The sequence below is a fragment of the Castor canadensis genome, chromosome 3, assembly GCF_047511655.1.
Source record: "Castor canadensis chromosome 3, mCasCan1.hap1v2, whole genome shotgun sequence".
Classification (NCBI taxonomy): Eukaryota; Metazoa; Chordata; class Mammalia; order Rodentia; family Castoridae; genus Castor; species Castor canadensis.
The window spans coordinates 95583540-95608356 of NC_133388.1; the positions used below are offsets into that span (position 1 = coordinate 95583540).

Consider the following 24817-nt stretch of genomic DNA (forward strand, 5'->3'; position numbering starts at 1 on the left):
ACTCCATAAACAGCAGACACAGCTCCTGAGGTGCTTACAGTGAGATGTTTTTCAAAGTTCTTTATTAAGACAATGCTGAGAACTTTGCTCTGGGCTCTGGGTGATTTGTCACTGGGTTAAGGACTGTAAGCACCTTGTAAGCTCTTGATATTGTCAAACTGTTTTTCAGAACGTGTGTCATTCTGTGCAGCCCCCAGATGTCTGGAATGTCCTTGAGCCATTATTTTCACCACCTTTAAGCACATTTTCCGGAGGTTTGGTTAGTAATCTGCTTAGTATTCAGACATCAAGTTTCACTTTTTTCTGTTAAAAAGGGGTCTGGGCTGGGAATGGAACTTAGTGGTACAGGGCTTGTGGGTGAAGCCCTGGCATCATTCTCAAGCACTGTAAAAACATAAAATAAGAATTAAAAAAGGGCATGCAATTAGGCAAAGGTTTCTTAAATATAACACTTAATGAATGGTCAAAAAAAAGAGAAAAAAATTAACAAATTGAGCCTCACTAAAACTCAATACCTTTGTACTTCAAAAGATATTATTAAGAAAATGAAGCCTGGCAAGGTGGCAGACGCCTGTAATTCCAGCACTCAGCAAGCCCAGGCCAGAGGCACTTGAGTTTGAGGGCCAGCCAGACTCTGTCTCAGTAAAGACAAACAAGACACTGGGAGAAAATATTTGCAAAACTTATGCCTGTTATGCCTGACAAAGGACTTGTGTTCAGAATTTATAGTGAACTTCTTATGACCCAGTGACAAGAACATAACTAAAACAATCAAAAAGTGGGCAAAAGATATGAATAGAGATTTTGACTATAAATGCATGTTCAGTAAACAAAAAGACATTAGTGTCATTGGCCAAATACAAATTGAAACCACAATGAAATACTGTATCACACCATGAAAACGGATGTAAAAATAAGCCAATGAATCTTGTCAGGATACAGAGAAGCTGGAGCCCTCACACACTGCTGACTGCAATGGATAACGATGCATGCACTGTGGAAGACAGTTTGATGTTTTCTTAAAAAGTTATTCATAAAACTACCATATGACCCCACAATTCTAGGTTGGTGCTCTACCATTTGAGCCACACCTCCAACCTGCCTGACCCAGCAGCTCTCCTCCTAGGTATCTACTGGAGAGAAAGGAAAACACATCTCCATACAAAGACTTGCGAGCCGATGTTCATAGCAGCATTTCCCAGAGGTCACATGTTGTAGGACTCTTTATATGAAATGCCCAGAAAGGCAAATGTTCAGACAGAGAGATTAGTAGTTGTCAAGGCATGGGGTATGAACAGAGGCTAGCTTTAATTGTACAGGAAAGGTCTTATGGGAATGGAAAAGTTCTAAAACTAATTTTTGTTTTCAGCACCGGGGTTTGAACTCAGGGCTATACCTTGAGGCACTCCACCAGCCCTTTTTTGTGATGTTTTTTTTCAAGATAGGGTCTCAAAGTTATTTGCCTGGGCCAGCTTGAAACCACCATCCTCCTGATCTCTGCCGCCTGAGTATCTAGGATTACAAGTGTGAGCCACCAGTGACCTGACTCTAAAACTAATTTATGATGATGATTGCACCACTTGGTAAAGTTACTAAAAAACAATCTATTCTACACTCGAAATGGATAGATTTTATCTATGAAATAAAACATACCTCAGTACAGCAGTTGACAAAGGGGTCACTACTTTGTCCTGTTTGGCTGTTCGAAGCCAGTCAGGACAAAAGTCACCTGGTGGCCCGCACCTGTGGTACGAGCTACTGAGAGGCCTAGGGAAGACCCTGACTGGAAAATAATTAAAGCAAAAAGGGGCAGTGGCTGTGGCTCAAGTGGTAGAGCTCCTGCTTAGCAAGCACGAGGTCCTGAGTTCGAATTCCAGGACAGCAAAGAAAAAAAAAGTGGTGGGAGCTGATGGAGCAGGTAGGGAGGATGCAGCAAACCCCTCCCTGCATACTACGGGTCCAGATTAGGTGCTCAGAGTAGGAGTTCCTTAAAGATTGCGTGAATGAACTAATGAATGAGTGAATGCAAGTGGTGTCTGAGAGTCGACACATCTGCTCACCAGAACTCATTTGTGCTCAAAGGCCTGGTGGGAGGGGAGCCCCGCCCCGCCGAGCCCCGCGCCGCGGAGCCCCGCCCCGCGGAGCCCCGCCCCCGGCCTCCGGTTTCCGGGCAACTGAGAAACAAAAGGGCGCTGCTCCCCTAGGACTCTTGGTGCGCGCTCCGCGAGGCTCCTGGAGCCTCCCGCGCGGGGCAGGCGTGGGATCTGACGCTAGGGTCTGAACTGCGGCCCAGCGCGCCCACTCGCAGGTACCCCTCGACCCTGACCCCAGCGGGGACGCCCCCAGCCGGACGTCCCTTCTTGACTCCTCGCCTCGCAGGGCTCCATTAGCCTTCTGAGCATTGGCGCGGGTTTTGCCTCCAAGAACCTTGGGCTGTGTCCTGAGCCCAGCGAATACATTCGTCTTCGTGGGGGTCTCGCCAGGCGCCTGCCCGTGCTGTCCTCGGCATGGTTTCCCTTGCCCCAGAGGACAGGCGCCTGTTGTGCTGGGGAGCATCGTCCCGAGCCTTGCGTCACCTCCCCAAGCTCTCTCGCCTCCCGGACGGGGCTCACCGGGCCAGGCCCTCCACAGGCGCCCAATGACCGGCTCGGCTCGGGTCGGAGAATCGGGTCGCTCATGATAATGCAGGCGGCCACTCTCTCCAAATCTGTTGTGTGTCTACTGTCCAGACCTGGGTAGTTCGTGGGAGGAGGCAGAGAAGGGAGTAAAAGGTGGGTTTTCCTGCAGGCAGCCGACTGGCTCCCACAGCAGAGGGTGATGGAGTCATTATTCTCCACAGGCAGCACTGCCAGTCGGCTCTGCCAGCATGTCGCTGCACGCCTGGGAGTGGGAGGATGAGGACCGGGCAAGCATGGAGCCCATGTCCTCCCTGGCCAGCCTTTACCAGTCACTGAGCGACTGTGATATGGAGGAGTACCTAAGGGCCAGGGCCAGGGCCCAGGAGTCTGACTCTGATGACCAGTACAGCAGCATGGGGTCCTTCGTGGAGACTGACAGCACCTTTGACTCCCACGTGCCCCACGTTGTCCCCTGCAAATTCATTATCTCGCTGGCCTTCCCGGTTAATGTAGGTAGGTGCTAAAGCAGAATTTCAGCATCCTCTGCCAACGGGGGTGCCCTACTGACCTGCATCTTTCTTCTGCCCTCCCCATATGGGGTGGTTGATGCCAGCCGGGATCACAGGTCAGAAAAATAACAGCAAGTTTAGCAGAGCTCAAGGATGGGCTAGGCATGTGCGTGGCTCTGTGGCTTCACTGTACTTCATCCTCTCAAAGCCCTAAGAAGCAGGTGATATGCCATCTGGTTTTTATGGACAAAGAAACCACAGAGAGGTTAAGGCATTGGTCTTGTGCATCACCCAATACCTCGTTTAAAATACATCTGAGATCCACTGAATCAAAATCTCTGAGTACAAAATGTTGATTTAGTTATTGCCACAAAACAAGCCCTGAACTCACTGACTGCAAACAAGAACCTGTTGTTCCCTGTATGTTCAGGGCATGGATCCAGGTTGGGCTTTGGGATGGTGGTTCTGCTCTGTTCATGTGTCTTCCATCCTCCTCCCAGATAGCTGCTTGTCATACAAAGGCAGGTGCACACAGAGGATAAGCTCATTTCCACAAGCAAGTGTCTTGGTGACTCCTACCTGCTAATGTCTCTTTGGCCAAAGCAAGTCACATAGTTCAACATTAGGGGCAGATTGATAGACTTTGATCCATCCTCCCTTTCTTCCTTCCCTTCCCTTCTCTGTCTATTTGACTGTCCCTCATGGTGACTGATTTCAGCTTCCCCTTACAGCTTGTTCTCTTGTTGCTTCAGATATTTTGGAAGCTGTTTGATTAGTTGGTGTAGAACATATTTACAATTGCTCCATTTCCTTGGTGTGTGGAACTTTTTGTCATTATGTGATGACCTCTTCTTTCCATAGATTGAACCCAGGTCCTCACACATGCTAGGCATGCACTCTACCACTGAGCTATACCTCAGCCCTATTCTACCCCTTTTTGGTGGATATTTAAGGTACTATTGTGCAACAGACATCCTTATACATATATTTTTGTGCATACCCATGTGTGGGTACTTCTGTAGCATGAATTCCAAGAGCTCTTGGGTTAAAGGTATGCCCTTAAAGTTGTTTGACAGTTACTGTTAAGTTGACCTCCAAAAGGGTTATAATAATTTGCTCTTCCATCAACAGAAAATGAGAGGCTCTGTCCACTCTACCTTGGATCAAATCAGAACATAGGCCACAAGCTTTCGGGGCAGAAAGCTTCACAGAAAAGTGTGCTGGCTACCTAGGACTGGCAGGTGGTGCTCTACTCCAAGCTGTGTACAAACACTAGCTATTCTGTCCATACAGTAGCAGTTTCCTGGTTAAAAAATTAGACTTTAAATCTACAACATGTAGTGGGGGGTGTAGCTGGGTGGAAGAATTGCATGCCTAGCATGTGTAAGGTCCTGGATTTCATCCCTAACACCCTAAAAAAGCAAAACAAAAGCCCTGAAAAAGTGCAAAAAAATGCCCCTCCCAGTCCCCAAATAAACATATTCTGCCCCCCTCCTCCCCAGAAAACCAGCTTTTAAAAACAGTCATGGGCTGGCAGAGTGGCTCAAGTGGTAGAGCACATGCCTAGCAAGCACAAGGCCATGAGTTCAAACTCCAGTACTGCCAAAAAAAAAAAGTCACATAAAAGAATCCTATTTTGGTGGAATGAAATTTGGATCAGATACTTATGGAGAGCAGGGTCTGGGGGTGCATGAGGCTGAGGTAGGAAATCACTTGAGCCCAGCTTGAACAACATAGTGAGACCCTCCATCTCAAAAAAAAAGTCCCAAACAAATATTTGTGGAGTTCATATATTGTGAAAATTTCCAATGTAGACAGTTCCGTTGAAGCTTGTGGCAGACAGTGGGGCGCCTTAGGCTCTGGCCTCTGGCAGCATTTCTCATGGGGTTTTTGCTAGGCATATCTGCCAACTTCACTCCAGAAGACTCTGCTAAGGTCCTGGGGAGACTGCACTCACCATCCCAGGCAGAGTTATTTGCACTGCCTCACTGTATCTCAGAACCCTGTTCAAACTGCTGCTACCATACGAATCATGTTGTATTTATTTGGTTTTGACTCATTTCTTAGAGCTGGGCCTAGAGTGAGACGAGCAAGGCTACCAACATGAAACACCTAAGGAGATACCTCTCTCAGAACTATGCACTTAAATTTTGCATGCTGGTGCCCAGTCTGGCTCTGCTACTCTGTTGGCCAGGACTGGAACTTATCTTCTCCAAGCTAGTGGGTGAACAGCACAGGGCTACACAGCCTCCCACAGCCCCAGGCTCTTTGTGTTAGTCAGTTTTCCATCACTGTGACAAAACCTGAGATACTCAACTTATAAGGAGGAAAAGGTTGTTTTGGTCATGGTTTCAGTCACTTGACTCTGTTGCTTTTGGGCCTTTGGTGAGGCAGAACATCTTGGTGGGAGTGTGAGGGGAGGAAACTGCTCACCGCATGTCAGCCTGGAGGCAGAAAGAAGGGAGAGGCTCAGTCCCACTAACCCTCCAAGGGCACACCCCAGTGACTTAACTTACCTCCACTAGGCCCACCTCCTAAAGGTTCCATCACCTCTCAGTAGCACCACAGACTGAAGCAAGCCTTTAACACATGGCCTTTGGGTGCCATTTCCAAGCCATGACACTCTGTCTTGCCTCCAGGGAGCTGTGGTGACAGAACAAGTCCATTAAATCTCTCTCTTCTAGGTCAAAAAGGAAAATTCACAAATTTCACTGATAAATATAAGAGACACTTTAAAGTGGAAAGCCATGTTGCAAAGGCTTGCCGTTTCTACCACATCGAATATTTCATCCTGCCCGACGATGAAGAGCCTAAAATAGTCGATATAGTGCTATTTCCAACAGTGGCCAAAGTATTCCTGGAGTCAGGAGCAAAGGTACAGGGTGTGTGGAGTGCAATATTCATAGCACAGAGTGTATTCCATGGACCTGAAGTATACACAGCCCTGGAGTTTGCTAGAAGTGCAGGATCCTGGGGCCACCCCAGACTTCCTGAGTGAGAATCTGCACTCACCTAAGAATGAGTAGCATTCAGCTGCATGATTTTTCCTTTAGGTACTTTTACTCCATAATTTCCTGAGTATTTCAAAAGTTTCAGCAGCTCTTACAATTTCTTTCTTTGTGTGTGCACCTGTATGTGTATACCTACTCATGTGTGCATGACTGTGTGTATACATGTGCAAGCACACCCCTGCCAAGGGTTTGGCTCTGGGTCGTTGCTTAGAAGTAACCAGAGAGGACACTATTTATGGGAATTTGCTTTGCTTTTTATTTTTTCTGAGGAACCCAGAGGCCTGAGGGGACCCCATGTCCCACTGTGAGTTCAGAGCCAAGAGAGGCAGGCATAGAAGCCAGACAGGCAAGGATGGCATGCTGGCTCCATTTCTGATGGGCCAGGCTGATGGGGGCTACCTAGCTCTGCACACTGCTCCTCCTCCATCTCCCCACAGTTAGTCTTGAAAGGTATTGTTTCACAGACCATGAAGCCTTGGCGAGAAGGTAACAAAATCTGGGTGTCATAGAGCCAAACTTTTAATATCAACGTGACAAAGGAATTATTAAAGAAAATAAATTTCCACAAGGTCATCTTGAGGCTCTGGGACACCAAGGACAAGGTTTCGAAGAAAGTCAGGTATTATCGACTAAAGGCCACCGGTTATTCTGAGAACACAGGATCTTATGGTAAGTCTGAGATTTTGGTTTTATTTGAAATGTTGCTGGAGATGTGATTTTTCAGCACGTGTAGAGCATCCTTCATCCAGAAATCTGAAATCCAAAGAACGCTAGAGTTTAAACAGCATCTCTGATGCCTCAAGCAGAAAGTTCCACAGCCCACTCCAGGTGACAGGTCAGTAAAAATGCAGGTGCACCAAAAATACTGTATGAAATTACCCTCAGAACATGTGTATATGGCATGCAGGCAGCATAAATGAACCTCGTGTTAGACTCAAGCTCCATCCCCAAGACATCTCGTATATGTGTGTGTTTGTGTTACATATGTGTAAACACTCCAAAATCTGAAAAAAAATTCTGAATCCCAAGCATTTTAGACGAGGGATATTATAGTTCTGGAATAAAAGCCAGAATTCCTTCATGTGTACACACACCATCCCTCCAGCAAGTGCTCTGGTGTGGGAAGAGCCTCCCTATGCAAGGTACATAGTGTCTGTGTGCCTCCAACACCTTTCAGAACACTTTGTCCACATCAGGGCAGCTCTGACATGGTCCACATCAATTGTCTGTCTCCCTGGACTAATATTGTATATTCACAGAAAAAAGTTAGAGAATAACAAAAAACAAAGGACAAAATTTGGATAGGAGCTTTACTCAGTGGTAGAGCAACCTTGGTTCGATCCCCCACCAGGAAAACAAGAGACAAAGGGAGAGAAAAAAGAATAAAAAATTCTTCCATTTCAAGACAACCGTACTAACATTTTTATGTAGCCCTTTCTAGACTTTTTCTTTTCTTTTTGAAGTGGTGCTGGGGCTTGAACCCAGGGCCTCATGCATGCTATGCAAGTGCTCTACCACTGAGATACACTTCAGTCTCTCACCCTTTTTAAGGTTTATTTTGAGACAGGATCTTTCTAAGTTGCTCAGACTGGCCTTGAACTTTTGATCCTCCTGCCTCTACCTTCCGAGTAGTGGGATTGTAAGTGTGAACCACCTTGTCCAGCTCATTCTAGATGGTTACTTGTACAAATATGGCAATGTCAGAGTCTCTGAACTGTCCTGGAGGGAATGAGCCTGGAGGGGTGAGAAGACCCAAGGTTTGAAGTCAATATCTTCTCTGTCTTGTACTAGCTGGTTGCCATGGGCAAGTCCATGAACATCTGTTTCTCATCTGTAAAACGGAAAAGATGAATAGGACCTACTCCTACTCCGCTGGCAGCCCAGACAAGGTGGTGGGAGCGGCCCATTCTCATGCAAGCCACAGGATGGTTGCCTTGTCCATGAGAATTTAAAACCCGAATGAAGGTGCACTTGATGTTCAGAGCTGTTAGGAGACATGCGTATTGGAGGTCTGGCACTGTTGCTGTGCTTGGCTTCCAGGCAGCATAACGAGCCTCACTTTGCTGTGAGCATCTGAGACCCTCACTTGCAATGGGGATAGCAGAATCAGATCCCAATTTTGTGTGACCAGGAAACTGGTTTTCTCCAGTTTTCCAGCCTCCTTGAGAGGCCACTCTCATACCGTGATCTCAGGACTTTAGTGTTTCATCTGTACTGTTGCCACTGGGCCAGGCCATTCCTCATTGTGTGGCTTTCCTGCAGATGATAGGGGCTCTTCTCACCAGAGGGCCATGTCAGACTCCCAGGATGGCAATGAAAACCTGCAGATATTGCCAGATGTCCCTAGGGACCAAAATCACCCTGAGTGATTTAAATCTGAACTACTAATTGTAGGGTCCCTGTGTGAGAAAATGGTACACAGGTAACTTTTCTCACCTGCACCAAATGAAAGTCTCATGTTCTCAAAGTGTGGGCTTCTAGTAAGCTGGCAGACACACCCTTGGCTGGTTTGAGGACCCAACCTGAACAGCTGGGCCACAATTTGTGGTCCACATCTGCCCCGGCCTGGGCTCACATTGGAGCAGGAGGCCAGGGTATCAGGAAAGCTTTCTGGAGAAGGGGCCATGGGAGACAAGTTGGGAAGGATCAGCTACACTCTGAGCCCTGCAGGGAGAGCCTGGGGCCTGCTGAATGAGCCTGAGACCAGAGCCCCAGCCATTCCTCACAGCTTCCAGTTTCCTCACAGCCTCCAGTTTGGCATCATGGCCTCTTACTTTAAATACGTTTTTCTCATGAAAAGAGCTGTTATATTCACCTCATAAAAACAATTTAGGAATAGATGACAGAAAGGAGAAGAAACATATGCCTGTCACCATTACCTGCCTTCCATGGGTCTAGTGCACCTGTCTTAAACCCTGCCTTTTGACACTGGCATAGATACCTTATAGGCACTCATTTCTCAGGAGTACAGAAATACCTTAAGAGGTCTATTTCATTAGAGAGGACAGGAAATTTATCTGGTAGGTCGTCTCAGAGGCTGATGGCCTTAATGCAATCCCTATAGGGCCAGCATTTCACTTTGCTTCCATCTGTTCAGCCTCTTGGTTTCACAATGCTGGAGGAAGGTGTTATCATTCTTAAACCCTCTAAATCTCAGTTCTTGACCCCTCCCCCAACACCTGCTTGGTATTCCTGCCTAATTTGTTTTTTAGTTCTCCACCCAGCCACTATCTCTTCCTCTGCTCCTGGCTTGCTGTACACCTGGTTTTTGCCTGTCTCCCTTGCCACCATAGCCTGACCTTCCTGTGTCATCCCTTTAAACCCTGGCACTTCACTCTGTTTGTTTTCACAGCTGCCTTGAGAACTTTTTCATGGTTTGTTCTCCAAGGCTTCGTCCTTGCTTCTGTCCCCATCCTTCTGATGCCTTGCTGTAATTTATAATCCCTGAAGACACTGGCTTGTCCTGATTATAGCCCCTGCCTTCAGGCAGCAGGCCATGCCTTTGGAGCTCCCAGCCTCATCTCTTTCTTCAAAATTTTTATCTGTCTTTCAATAGTGAATCAAATCTCACTTCATCTTCACTTCTTTTTGTGGCTTCCTTTATCTGTACTCATTCGTTCCCTCCTTTGATTCAGAATTCCATCCATGCTTGGTTGTTGTCAAGAACCTGCAAGGCCCCCTACTGATGGAAGGGAAAGGGGAGATGACTCCCCCGCTGGGGACGGGAGCTGTGATGTAGGCCTGGCTTTTCCGAGGACCCGATGTGATGGCAAGAAAGTTACCAGATACTTATCTATAGAACAGGGATATGTGGTGGGTTACATGGTATTGTCCCCCTTTGCAGTGAGATCAATGACTCTTTGAACAGTCACTCAAGTGCTTGATGGTCTCATTTGGCAGAAGCCAAAGAGCACCTTGCCCAAGCAGGTGTGTGGTTATTCTTTTGAGTTCCTGGTATTTGGAGGCAGCATCCCACACCACAGCTCCAGGAGGCAGACCCACACCTACTTACCCCATACCTACTTAGCCATCAGCTTATCCTGATGGACTCAGGTCCACCAGGAGGCAGTGACTGCACACAGCAGGGACTCATAGGAATTTCTAATCCACTTAGCCCATGGCCCTTTTTCCTTTATTCTAGAGGAAGTAAGACATTTGGTTTTAAATCAGAAAAGATTGTTTGAAATGGGTCCTGAGAAAGCCAACTCTCTCACAGAGGAGTGGGACCAGGAGTATGCACCAGGAAAACAAGAAAAGGCAGAAAAACACTCAAAGTCTCCACAAGGTGAGTTGAGACAAGCTTGTGGACAAGCTGAACATTGGCTGCGTGGAGTATGCATGTGCGGCTCACTCTTGGTTGTTCTTTTTTATAACTCATTTGTTACAAAAAAACCTTTTCTGACTGTGGAAGTAAACGTATGTTTTAAAGGAAGATACAGTGAGTATAGAAAAGTAAAAAAGCAGGAAAAATAAAAATTCATCACCAGTTGTAATTAGTATAACATTTTGGTTACCATGGTATAGTGAATTTGTTTTTGTTCTTGAACTTTTTTTTTTTAATATGAAGTTACCCTGGATGTGAACAGTATTTCTGTATTCTGAGATTATTTATGTGTCATCACAAGCACTTTTCTGTTTTCTTATGAACTTTGCATTAACTTTGTTTGTGATGACTGAACAGTCTTGCATCTTCTGGGGGACTGCAATTTGCATAGTCGTTCCCCATATGTGGGAGCTTGGGGATCTTGGGAGTTTACATTCTCGTAAACTGTGGTGAAGCAACAATTTGATATGCAATAGATTTTTGTCTTTTCTCTATGGGGGCAATATATAAATTCATGCAGGATTCTGCTTGTATACTCATGATTTAGTCACTCAGGTGTTACTGGCAAAACTTTTTTACTGAATGCATACCATGAACCAGGCCCTCTGCCTGCATGCAGCACCACAGAAATGTGTAAGGGGCATCATTTTGTAGTGAACTAGCACATAACAAGAAGTTTAGTGACATTTGCTAATATTTCCAGATTCTCACCAAGCAGAGCCTGAAACTTCTTCCAGGAATAGTGAGGAATATGAAAAGTCACTCAAAATGGATGATTTTACCTCATTTCGGTAAGGCTGGAACCATGTTATTGTGGAGGAGGAGCGGTCATACTGGCCCTATTCTTGTTAAGCTGCACTCACTCAATCCAGACAAAATGAAAGGAACAGAGAAAGAAAGCGAAGCATGTTTATGTGCACATGCACCAGGATTGCACTTCCTGCCTGCAGCATTTCTTCTCATTTGATCCTCATAATGGTCACTTTTAAAAAAAAAATGAAGATTTGGTTTTTCTTCATCTTTCTGTAATTCTGAATCCTGAAAGTTTAGCAAGTCATTACACTCATACATCTGTAACCCCTTTCTCACATGACAGGCACACATATACTACACCAGATGTCAGTACAGTATTCTCTCCGCAGTACAGACATTTATGTAGATGAATTTCACGTGAAAGAGGTGCTAGGCATTCCTGTGGTCTGGCCCAGTGAAAAGCAAACATCAGAGTGCCATTTTAGCAGTCAGTTGACATGATCAGTATAATCATTATATATTTTCATAACTCATCCATAGATGAGAAACACAAGACTGTGCATCCTATGCGTAGGATCAGATTCACTGGCAACCAGAAATCATGCTAACGCATCACTAACCATGTGTTGGCAGGGCTGCAGCTTCGCCTTCATTTCCTCCACGAGACTCACTTTCCTTACCAGGATTCACCAAGCACTGGATCTCCACTCACCATCTGGAGATTTTGCACAATGATGATGGTTTTGATACAAATTAGACAGTCCATAATTCATAAACACATTGCCTTCAAATAACTTGCTAGTGGGATACAATGCTCACTTTTCCATTTTCGACACAAGGTGACTGAGTGGTTCAGTGATTTGCACAAAGTCATAAAACTAGAATTTTTGGATAAGCAAGGATTCCAACCCACACCCTCAGACTCCTGAGCCTTGGCCTTTCCTGCTGTGAGTCTTTGGGGCCTTAGGTGGCCAGAGAAAGGTGTGGAGACGGAGGCTCCTTGTGTGCTGTGGAGACATGGGGAGCGGAAGCCTTGCTGCTGGTCTGGGGAATGTGATGAGGAACCAGAGCATGTACCACTGGACAGTCTTTCCTTTTCTTCCTTTTCCTCCCCTCCCCTCCCTTCTCCTCTCTTGCTCCTCCTTCCTCCCCCCCCACTCTCCCTCTCTCCCATCCTTCTTTCCTTTCTTCTGTCTTTCTTTCCTGTCTTTCTCCCTCCTCTTTCATCCCATTCCTCTCTCCCTTTCTTTCCTTCCTTCTGTCCATCTTTCTATGTTTTCCAGGCTGGCCTTGAACTCATGGGCTCAAGCAATCCTCTGTCTCAGCCTCCCAAGTATCTGGGCCTAAAGGTGAAGTTCACTGTGCCTGGTTAACAATCTTGATTTTTGAAATTGTTTTTGCATTTAATTTATAGATTAATTTGGGAAGAACTGACATTTTTTGTGGTCACATTAGCCCATCAATGATCAGGGCATATCCTTTTACTTAATTCAGACCTCTTTTATGACCTTTACTGGAGTTAGTTCCTCCTTCCTGTAGATGTTGTAGCAATTCCTATATGTGAATTCCTAGATGTTATAGTTTTAGCTACTTTCATAAAAGCATATTGTTTTCCATTATATTTCCTAGTTGGCTGTACCTTGATGGTGTAAGTGTGGTCTGTAGACCACTGGGTCAGCACTTCTGGGGAGCTCAGTAGAACTCAAGTCTCCAGCCTCCCCTGGCTCCTGAGGTGTAATGCACATTTTATTTGACAGGATCCCCATCCAATTCACATGCACATTGAGTTTGAGAGGCTGGTCAGAAAATGTTATTTTGAAACATCTATCTTCATCTAGTGTAGTAAATAGAGTCTCAGGTCTGGCTTCTGAGTTTTCATGGTTATTAACTTTTCTCTTTGTGGATTTTCTAGGCGGAATACTTCAAGACCACCAACTACTTCTGTGGCAGGAACAACCATGATGGAGATCAAGGAATCAATTGAGAAAACATCATTAACTAGCTTAACCAACATATTAGAAAGGCATAGGTCTCAAAGTAAGTGAGGATGGGATTTTGAAATTTTTGAGACAGAGTCTCACTAAATATAGTTCCAGGCTGTCCTGGAACTTGAAATTTTATAATATAACTAGACTTGGAAAATTAGGAAATATTTCAAAATCTGGCTACTTCAGTAAGATTCAGTAAGGTATCTGACTAAGTGCTATACTGTACTACATGCACTTTCACCTTGCCCATCTCTCCATCCCAGCCTCTCCCTCTGGTCCTAACCCACTCCACAATGTTTATGTTTGCCTGATCCATGATTTGGGCCTAGGGAGACACTACCGCCTGGTGGACACTTTCAAGTAACAGTTACAATTCTATAGGAGAGCTGCTGTGGTGGGGTGGGTACATGGCTTGTTGGGGTTATGGAAAGACTCCCAGAAAGACAAACCATTTGTGGAAAGGACACAGCCTCCCATGTCATGGGGCCTGCTCATGCCATGCAACCCTAGTTACAGACTGGGGAAAGACAAGAGTCCTCATGCTCAGCCTAGATCCCCTCACCAATTTTCAGTAAGCAGCTGGGTGTCTAGTATGAGGTAGGAACTTTAGAGCCCCATGTCACTGCTGCCTCCTGGGATGGGCCATTTCATTGTCCAGCTACAGCTGCTGCAAGTCACCAGGGCTTGTTTCCTCACCTCTCAACCTGTCTTCTCCTTCTGATGACCTGGCTCTGGTTCAACAATCTGAGTCTGCACAGGGAAGCGGCTGGGAGTTGGCTCTCTGTGAGTTTATGGACATGAATAAAACTTGTCTGTGTTTTAAGGCTTGTGAAAACTAGTCCACACTTTCACATCTGAAACCTTTCAACTCCTTTGGAGTTTTCCCTTTGCAGACTAAACAGCATCACTCCTTTTTAAAGTTGCTTTAAGCATTCGATGAGATTTTCAAGCTATTCTTTTTTATTTTGGAATAAATATAAGAAAAGTCACAGAAAAAAACCACAAGTATGCACCCACAACTTAGATGTTAAATTTTGCCACATTTCTCTCATTTTTTCTTTTTGAAAGAAATAAAGGTAATAGAGTGTAAGTGCCCTTTTCTTGCTGTTCTTAGAAAGCATGCCCTCCCTGATCAAAGTCGGTGCCCCTCGCACTGATCTTTGTTTTATGAGGTACACAAATGGTGTGATGTCCCACAAACTTTCCTGCAACTTGCTCTTTACAGTCAGCTTTATTTCTGAGATTTGTTCACGTCCATATGTAAGTCCAGCACTCACATTCTGACTTCTGCAATGCACTCCATTAGATGGAGTGTCATCCTTTATCTGGTCCCTGTCAAGGGCACTGAATTTCCCTAACGTCTTACTGTCTCCAGCACTGTTATGGTGAGCATCTGTGTACTTGTGTGAGGACCCTGGGTGTTTGCTTTGGGGCAGGACCCCCAGTACTGGCTGTTAATCTGAGTTGGGCCTCCTTACCCTGCCAACAGTGTTGAGGTCCTTCTCCACCCACCTCCAGGCCCTGCAGGTAGGTGCTGAATTCCTGGTCCCTTGTAAGCATTTCATAGACTTCTTTGTTTGCTTTCACAGTTAAAGGGAAAGAGTCAGAGTGGAAAAGGAAAAGCCCTCAGAGAGGGAAGAAATCTCAAGCAGAAGAGGAAACAGATTCCAAGCTAGCAGAGCCCTGGAAACAGAGTGACTTCTCCCTCCAGCTGGCAGTCATGCCTCTCCTTGCTGGTAGCTAATAGTTCCTGACAGTTTCTGCTTGTCTTGTCACACATGTCCATATTTGGGATGCTCCTGGTGATCGAACCCCTGCTCTGTACCATCTATCATCCTCACTGCCACCTCAGGATTGTGGGTGTAATTGTCTCCACTGTACAGAGGAAGAAATAGAGGCCCAGGGAGGTCAGGTACATTGCCCAAGATCACACAGCTAGTAAGTGCAAAGTCAGGGTTTGAACCCAGGTCTGTTTGGTTCCAAAATCCAAGGAAACCTGCAAGAATATGTGGCATGATTTTATTTGTTAAATAGGCACTGCATTTTATGAACACTTTCCTACAGGTTTTTTTTTTTACAAGGACTAGTAAAGGGAATGAAGGAAGAGAACCAGTTTTTACTGAGCATATATCCGGTGTCTTACATATGTACATCATTTTCCTCTCAGTGAACCTGTGGTGGTGGTGTTGGGGACAAGGGTCTTCACTGTCACACTCAGGGAGATGAAGCAACTAACCCAAGGCCACACTGGTCAGTGGCAGAACAAGGATTTGGGTCTCTTGCTTTGTAAGATTTACCACAATTTTTAAACTAAGTTTTCTACATTTTGGTAAACAATAATTATGTTTATATATTTTATGAAAGATAAGAATATATTTTGGGTAAAATTATGCAATTTTTTTTAAAGCATGATAATATGGGGGGCTTTTGACTGGCAGGTGGTATGTGTGTCCTCTGCTGGCTGTTATGTGGAGGCTCAGGCTCTAGTCTGACCTTGTCAGGCCCACAAGTGTCAGGACAGTCATCATCTTCACAGCTCTTGGATTGATGGTGATACATTTTGAGACAATACTATTAACTTTTTTTTGTGTGTGTGGTACTGAGGCTTGAACTCCTGCTTGGTAGGCTTTGCTAGACAGGCACTCTATCACTTGAGCCACTCCACCAGCCCAGAGAAAATACTATTAACTTTTGAGCTTGCTTGTTTTCAGTGCTGTGGTGGGACCAGGGCCTCCAGTATACTAGGCAAGAGCTGTACCACAGAGCCACACCCCAGCCTTAGTTTTCATTGTTAAGTGGAGTGTTGAAAACCAGCCTTCCTCTAAAGTTGGTTATCTCCAACTGCCTTAACTTCCCTGTGGCTCAGAATCCCTTGTGCACAAGTGCTGTAATGTGAGTGACTTCCAGGGTCTCGTCTCCCTGGCCCGGCTGACTGCTCCTTCACTTTGCTGGGAGAGATGGGAGAACCTCACAAGACACCTGGCTCACAGGGAGAGCCAGGGATGTGCAGCCCTTTTCTGAAGCCTGTGCTGTCCACGATGTGCAAATGGCAGGTGGTGCAAGAGCCTTGGTGACAAACAGACTTCGAATCCCAACCCAGACACTCACTACCACATTATCTGCTCTCTCTGGGCCCCAGTTTTCCTATCCATAAAGCGGGGATGATAATTTCTACCTGAGTGTTGTCTTAAGGGTCACAGGAGGTAGCAAGAGACCTTGCACACAGTAGGACTCTGGGGGCTGATGGGAAGGTAGCAGCTGCCTCTCCAGGACATTGGGAAGGCTGGTGCAGGGCACTGGGACTTCATCAAGGAAAACAAAGATAAACCTGCTCCCTTACATGGATGACAGTATAGTCATAAACTGGGACTGGCTTCAAAATGCAGATGATGTCTGGTTTTGCCAGAAAATAATGACATGAGGTTACATCCTCAACTTCAAATTAGGCCATAGATTTTTATGAACTTCATGGTAGATATTGGTTGTCCAGAATCCCAGTATGGTTTTAGAAGGATTTCAGGCTTGGGAATCAATTTTTTCCTTCCTTCCTTCCTTCCTTCCTTCCTTCCTTCCTTCCTTCCTTCCTTCCTTCCTTCCTTCCTTCCTTCCTTCCTTCCTTTCCTTCCTTCCTTCCCTCCCTCCCTCCCTCCCTCCTTCCCTCCTTCCCTCCTTCCCTCCCTTGCTTCCTTCCCTGCCCCTCCTCTTTCTCTTTTGGTTGTACTAGGAATTGAATTCAGGGCCTTGCTCTTTCTAGGCAGGCACTCTACCACTTGAGCTGTGCCTGCAGCTTTGGTTGATTTTTCAGATAGGGTCTCATGTTTTTGCCTGTGATCCTCTTACCTCCACTTTCTGCATAGCTAGGGTTAAAGTGTATCACACCCAGCTGTGAACTCTTATTTTAAAAGGAAATGGTAGAAAATGGAGGGCCATGGTGAGCCAAGTTGAACTGGGTTGGATGCTGGCATCACAATTCATTAGCCAAGAGATTTTGGATGATGACTTAACATCTCTGGGCCTCAGTTTCTCCATCTGTAAACTAGAGGTGACAGCAACCACAGAATTTTGTTTTAAAGAGCAAATGACATTAACACATGTCTGGAGAGGGCACTTGAAGGAACATAAACATTGCCCCACCTTTTCCTTCACTTGGGAATAAGATTCTCAACATGGAGTTGTGTCCCTGGGGGCCATTGATGGTATGTGGAAGCACTTTGGTCATCACAGCTGGGAGTGGGGTGCTACTGGCATCTAGCAGGTTGCTGCTACATATCCAACAGTTCAAAGAATGGTTATCTCAAAGAACGAGCAGTCCTCAAATGTCCAAGGTTGAGAGACCTGAGTTATGGCTGCCATCTCTCAAACTCTGAATGATGATATCAGCCCATGTTTGTTCCAGATATTTCTTCTGTCTTGGGCAGTGTCTTATTTGAAAAAGCTTACTAAGTTATAGAACTCAAACCATAATTATTTATCTCTGATTTGCTTCATGAAGGAGAATCATTCATATGGGGGGCTCACCTATTCATGGCTTGTTTTGGAAGTGACTACTCTCCTTGAGTGAGAGCAGTTTGGCTTTTTTGTTTTTGTTTTGTTTTGAGTTACTGGGGTTTGAACTCAGGGCTTCATGCTTGCTAGGTACATGCTCTACCACTTGAGCCATTCTGCCAACCTGCAATTTGGCTTTTATGTGCCCTAGAAATACATTTACAGGCACTTTGAAAGGAACAGAACTGATTGCTTTTTGAGCACGTGCTGTGTATTGGTAGCACCCCTAGCATCTTCACCATCTCTCTTAGCCCTCTGAGCCTGAGAAAGGTATTATGTGAAGAAACTGAGTCTCAAAAAGACTAGCTTGTCACATAAGTAACAGATCTGGGATCTGAACTCATATTTCTCTGCCTCTAAAATTTAAGCTGCCTTAATTATTTTATTTCATTTTATTTTTGCCTACCCTGGTATGTCTCTGACTGGTAAAATGTAGGTAGGGCCCTTTTTAATAGGAAAAGCATTCTCACAGATATCTGTGTACCATGAAGTGCCTCAACTTACCCCTCCCCCTTTTTTGTAGTTGAACAGTTGCAAAAATTGTCATGGTGGGGGCATGCATATATAGGTTTGGCTCAAATGTGCCAGTTATGTTAGACACAGATCTCTGTGCTCATTAGAACAGTTGGCTCCCCGAGCCCCCTGTGCACACACTGACATTACTGCTCCTGATGTTGTACTGTTCTGCCTGGAGCAGCTCTACCCAAGGGTATTGTCTTCTACCTGGGCAGTAGCCCACAGCCACGCAGGGCCACTGAACACTTGAAATGTGGTCAGCATGGTTAAGGAACTGCACTTTAAATTTTATTTAGTTTTAATTTAAGTTCTAATCACCCATGTGGCCAGGAGGTATTATAGACCAGGAGGTACTATAGAGGACAGCATGGGTCTAGAATTGTGGTTCTAGAATCACCTGGGGAGCTTTTGAAATCTCTCAGCATGAGGCCATACTCCAGGCCAATGAACTCAGGGTTCTAGGATGGCATGCATACCCAGATGATTCAGGAAATATGTATCAAGATGACAAAAATTAAATGAGAAACATTCAGTCATCAGAGAGAATTGATGGGACTTTAGTTTGAGAAATTGGAATATAACATGCTTCCTGTGGGCATTTCCTAATTCTTTCTTACTCTTGTGGTGCTGGGGATCCTACCTGGGGCCTTGTGTGTGCTAGGAAAGTAACTCTGCCATTGAGCTACATCCCCAGTCTTTGGTTTAAGATACAGGGCCTTACTGTGTAGCTGAGGCTGGCCTGGAACTTGAGCCTCCTGCCTCAGCCTCCTGAGTGCAGGTGTCCAAGTCCATGCCTGGTATCTCAGTTCTTTTTTTTCTTTTCTTTCAAGTTTTCCTTTTGGATTCTGAGTTTATCATTAGCTCTTCTCAGGTTACTTTACCCCTCTGAACACACCTGGGCTGTCATGAGTACAGGACTAATGCTGTATTTCCTCCCAGGATGGCAAACTGTCCAGAATCGCGGCAGTGAGAAGTCTGCCAACATTTTGGATTGCTTTTTGACTTTAAAAACAGAAGTTCCCATCATGACTGAGGAGCAAAAGCAGGACTTAAACCCCCTGACCATAAAGATAAAGTGTGCCTCCTGCCTTCCATCACAACCTGTACCCATTCATGAACTCGAGGTAAGCATGAAGCCATCCCCCAAGTGAAGAGTACCTCATCCCACCCAGCTGCCCATTATGCTTCGTCCCAGTAGCCTTCAGTGAGACATGTGAATTAGCATCCACATTTTGCAATTTAGGATCCCACAGGAAGACATGAAAAGAAATTAGTCTCCTGAGATGGGAGCCATCTTATCTGAGGTTTCTCACCGAACTTCTACAAGTGGAGGTTGCTAGCCTCTCTTTAGGAAAGTATGGGCTTCTCTGTTAATAGTGACAGTATTCGGCTAGACACTTGCTCATTGTGAACCGACTAGCTTTTGTGCTACTGTTTATCCTGGGAATTCCTCTTCACTTTCTTGGTTGGATCTTTGTCTCTTGGACTGTACATCTTCCTCTTCATTTGCTCTTTAGTTTTGCTGGAGCACATCCTTCCAGTAACTTCTTGAGAAAAGGTCAATGGGATATTTCTTCCCCCCATATTTTTTTTCATATGTTTGAGTGTATCTTTTTTTTTTTGGAGGTACTGGGGTTTGAACTCATGCTTGCTAGGGCAGGTGCTCTTACCAGTTGAGCCACACTGCCAGTCCTTCATATGTCTCAATGTATCTTTATTCCACCCTCGTACTTGGTAGATATTTTGATTGGGTATGGAATGCCAGGTTAAAAATAATTTTCCTTCAGAGTTTTGAAGACTTTGTTCCATCTTTTTATGTTCTGAGGATGTTCTGTGTTGAAGGTTTATGTGTGTCCTCTTTTTTACTTCTCTCAAAGCTTGTAGAATTTTCTTTTTGTCTTTGAAGCTGCTTAGTTGTTTTAGTCTGAGAATATCTGCAAATACACATCATACTTTTATTTTGAAATATAGATACACAGGAGACTGTAAAGATTCACCAGAGGACCCATGTGTCATTCACCACTTAACCAGTGTTGTTATCTAACTACAGCATGAGTTCAAAGTAAGAGCATTAATATTGATGCAGTGTATCATTGCAATCAAGCTGCAGAAATAGTCCATGAGCACAAAGATAGCCCTCATGCTACCCTTATTCCCTATTCATTTTTTCCATATACAGTTTTGCCAACTTGGGATTGTTATTGTTATGCATCGAATTGGGCTTCCCCTCAAAAGCAGTACATTAAATTCCTACCCCCAGAGGTCATTTTACAGGTGAGCATACATACCCCCCAATGGACCAATGTGAAGGTTTTGCTTTTAAAAATTTGTGCATTTTGTTTTTTAAAGTGCTGGGGATGGAACCCAGGGCCTCAGCCACCCAAGGGAAGTGCTCTACCACTGAGTCACATTCCCAGCCCGATTCACTTAATTTTTTTAGAAGAATTTTAATTTACAAAAAACTGAGCAGATCATATAAAGAGTTCCTATATACATATGCCCATTTTCACATTATTAATATCTTACATTAGTATGATAAATTTGTTACCAATAATGAATTAATAGGCCATAATTTATTAAGATTTCCTTAGGGTTTTTAAAAATTGTTTTCTGTTTTCATTATAGTGAAACAGAGCTTGTTTGGAGGTTCTAATAGGGAAGTGCAGCTGCTCATATACCCTTGAGGAAGAACGGTCCTCCTCTATTGGGGATGGTCATCCTCTTTGACCGAGCGCGCAGCTTCAGGAGGGACAAACATGGAGTAGTGAGGGAGGAAGGGGACACCCACCTAGCCAGCCAGACTAGCTGAGTTAATGCTCGTAATCAATGGGGTGACAGATGTCACAGCCAGATCCTCTTACATCCTCATGGTGGAGCAGACACACAATTTCCCACTTTCACCGTTTTCAAGCACACAGTTGAGTGGCAGTAAGTTCACTCACAATGTTATCACCACTGCCTATTTCTACAACTTTTCATCATTCCAAGCAAAAACTCTGCCCATTAAACAAGTCCCTATTTCCCCCTACAAGCTGTCTCTGGCAATTTCTGTTCTATTTTCTATTTCTATGGGTTAAGGTTGGCTTTAGAACAACTCTATGAGTTAGAGACAGAACAGGACCTCGAATAATCACACAGTTTCTGCCCTTTCATTAGTACTTATTTCACTTAGTGTCTTCAAGTATCCATGTTGTAGAACATGCTATAATTTCATTCCTAGTTATGGTTGAATAATATTCCATTTTATGCATGTGCCACATTTTATGTGTCCATTTATCAACTGATGTACAGTTGGATTGTTTCTACCTTCTCGCTATTGTGAATAATGCTCTCATGAATATGGGTGTCCATTCACATCATTTGACCATTGCTATGGTTTCGATAGGGAACATCCCCCAGCAAAGGCGCATATATTGGAGTCTCAGTCCCCAGTTGGTGATGCTATAGAGAGATTGTTGGATCATGAGGCTACTACACCAGGGGATTAGTCCATGAATGAGTTCATAGCTGAATGAGCTATTAGGACATGGGCCTGGGTAAGAGGGAGTAGGTCACTGACGGCATGATTTTGAAGGGTATATTTTGTTCCTGGACTCTTCCTCTCTCTCTGGCTTCTGGCTGCCATGAGGTAATCAGCTTTCTTCCACCATGCCCATACTCTTTGATGCTTTTGCCTTGCCATGGACTTGAAAGCAATCGAGGCAGCCAATCATGGACTGAAACCTTGAACCATGAGCTGAAATAAACCTTTCCCCCTTTAAGTTATTCATTAAGGTATTTTGTCACAGAAATAGAAGGTGACTCACATAGAAAATTGGTACCGGGAGTGGTGTTGTTGATACCAGTGTCAGGTGTGGACCAAGTTCATGTCCAAGAGTTGGCAAAGAATGATGAGTTCAGACTCAAGGGGGAAGTATAAAGTGGAGAGTTTATTGAGATTGAAAAGTGTATAGTGGGAGAGTAGATCCCCAGAGTTGGGGGATCCCAAGACAGGGTACCCAAGAAATGACATGATTTGAGGTTTTTATCCATTCTCTTTAGGGCATTGTTTCAAGGTTATTCCCTCTCCCCCTTCTCTGTCTTGTATCTTCTTCTTAAAGAAGTATGTGCGTTGCCATGCCTGCACTCTTTATCTTCTAGCTATCCCCACTTCTGGCAATTTTCCTTACCCTAGCTGCCTACATCCCAAGCTGTGGGATCATATCACTGTGATTATACATAGTAATGTGGTTCAGAAGCCTTTGGAATTGATTTGTGGGAGGAGTTTAGGAAAGTTTTGAGATGCAGGCTAGAGAATCCCTGAAAAATGGAAAAGAGACAATCCCTGACTCTCATGGGAGTTCAGAAGATCAGAGTGCTGATAGGAATGCAGAGAATAAAGGCTGTGCTCATGAAGTTTCAGATGGGATCTTCACTAGAGGCCATATTATATTACACTGAGGCAAAGGACTTGTCTTCATTATTATTATTCTTATTATGAGACGTTGTGTCAAGCTGAATTTAATAGTGACAGACTAGTCTGGCAGAGGATATTTAAAAGAAGAAGAGTATTCAGGCTGTGGCATGAGTATTGCTAGCTGCTTATTTCCAGATTTACAGAAAGAACCAGAAAAAAACATAGAGGAAGGATTTGAAAAACTTGAACTTTAGCCAGAAAAGCAGCAGGTTTAAAATTGAGGCCAAGGAAGGTGTTAAAGAAATTAGTGTGATTAAAAAAGAAGCCAAGTACTTTTAATCAGAACAACAGGAAAGATGCCTTGAAGGCATCTCAGGAATTGGCCAGACTCCCCATCAAGGGTTAAAGGCTTTGACTCTGAAAGACAGGAGCTCCAAGAAACTGGTTCACATAGGGCAGCCTGGGGAAGTGTGGCCCTGTGCTTAGCCTCCAGGAAGGCTGATGCAGCCGTGGTCTAAGTAGGCTTGGCTGCTTTCAAGCTGGTGGCAGGCCTTGCCATCATACACACAATGCTGATTTTTCAGGCATGCAGAAAACTAGAAGAGAAATATAATAAACATAAGAGCAGAGATAAATGAAATACAGTTAATTTGTAACAAATGAAACAAAGTTTATTTTTTTATATCAACAGAATGGGCGACCTGTTAGTTACATTGACTAAAAAAGAGATATTCAAATTACTAAAATCAGACATGAAAGAGCAGATAGTACTAATGATTTTACACTAATAACATAAGCGAATACTATGCCAACACACTGGCTAAATACAATGAAAAAAGTACTAAAGGTATATTGCAAATACATAAGTCATCAAAATGAGTGAAGTACAAAAAAATCCAGGAACAACTTATTAAAACTAAGTGATAAAAATTCAAAATCTGAATAGATTAATAACTAATAAGAATATTGAATCAATAATTAAAAATCTCCCAACAAAGAAAATTCCAGGACTAGGTGGCTTGATTGGTGAATTCTACCAAATAGAATAAACAGCAAGAAATGTTTTAAAAAATTTTTCAGAACTGGGGTGTAACTCATTGGTAGATCACCTGCTTAATGTGTGAGGCCCTGGGTTTGATCATCAGCACTGCAAAAACAGTTCTTCAGAGAGAAGGAAAGTGATCAAGATTTTCCTGAGGAGCTGCACAAAGGGAAAGCATTGGGAGGGAATAAGGAAGAATAATTTTCTTCTTATCCTTAATTACTCCAAAAGAAAACAACTGGTCAGCATAATAATAATGACAATATATTTGATGATTATAACTTATGTATGAGATAGGAATGACAACAGTGATACAAGGAACAGGAGGAGGTTTAGAATTATTTTGTTATAACACATGAGTATCTCTTACCCAAAAAATGCTTGGAACTAGAAGTGTTTCAAATTTTGTAGGTTTTTTTGTTGTTGTTGTTGTTAGAACTCAGCCTAATAAAATTCTGATTTATCAGTGGACAACATCATTTCACACATCAAGCAGGCCAAAATAAATAAATAAATAGTAACTTCATAGGCAAAAAGGGAAAAAAAAGGAATATTTTATCTTTGGCCTTTAAAAACATCTCATACAAACCAACTACTTATAGTACAGCTAAGTACATACACACAAAAAAGTTATTGGAATGCTTGGAATAAGATTGGTTTTGTTTGTTTTTGCCTTTTCTTGCAAAGTTTTTTTTTAAATCTCCTTTGAGATTATAATGAACATGGTCACACCACAAGTAAAGTTAGAGTAGGACGCAGAACACTCTGAAGGGTGGTTTGGTCATGTGAGATCATTAAAAATGGCTGACCCCTAACAACATGTACAAAAATATAAACTGTAAGTAGAAATACAAATTTCCTTTTTAAGTACTTTTAAGAAAAAAAAGCAGGGCCTTGGAAGCTTTGTTTTTTCCTCCCCTGTTGCAGATTCATGTTGTGGTTTTGTGGGTGGTGGAGAGCTTGAGTGGGCTGCCTACAGTGGACAGATGGGCCTCTCTACTCAAAGGTGACCACATTTAGATTCTGGGGCAGGAAGTGTAGGGTGGATAGGTCAAGAAGGTCTTTTTTGTAGTTTAACTTCTCCTTTTTTGCTGTTTAGTTAACCTCATCAGTTT

The 24817-nt window shown here is 44.0% G+C and overlaps 1 protein-coding gene across 1 annotated transcript in view; it reads left to right on the forward strand.

Annotated features, from left to right (window-relative positions):
- The first annotated feature begins 2803 nt into the window (after positions 1–2803).
- Positions 2804–24817, forward strand: part of LOC109690106 (uncharacterized protein FLJ43738-like) — a 50937-nt gene continuing 28923 nt past the window's right edge. The window contains 9 exon segments of the mRNA XM_074068482.1: positions 2804–3131; positions 5812–6002; positions 6603–6807; positions 10280–10423; positions 11181–11253; positions 13128–13252; positions 14793–14939; positions 19204–19388; positions 20525–20526. Of these exon segments, the coding sequence (XP_073924583.1) occupies positions 2867–3131; positions 5812–6002; positions 6603–6807; positions 10280–10423; positions 11181–11253; positions 13128–13252; positions 14793–14939; positions 19204–19388; positions 20525–20526 (1337 nt within the window). The 5' untranslated portion in view covers positions 2804–2866.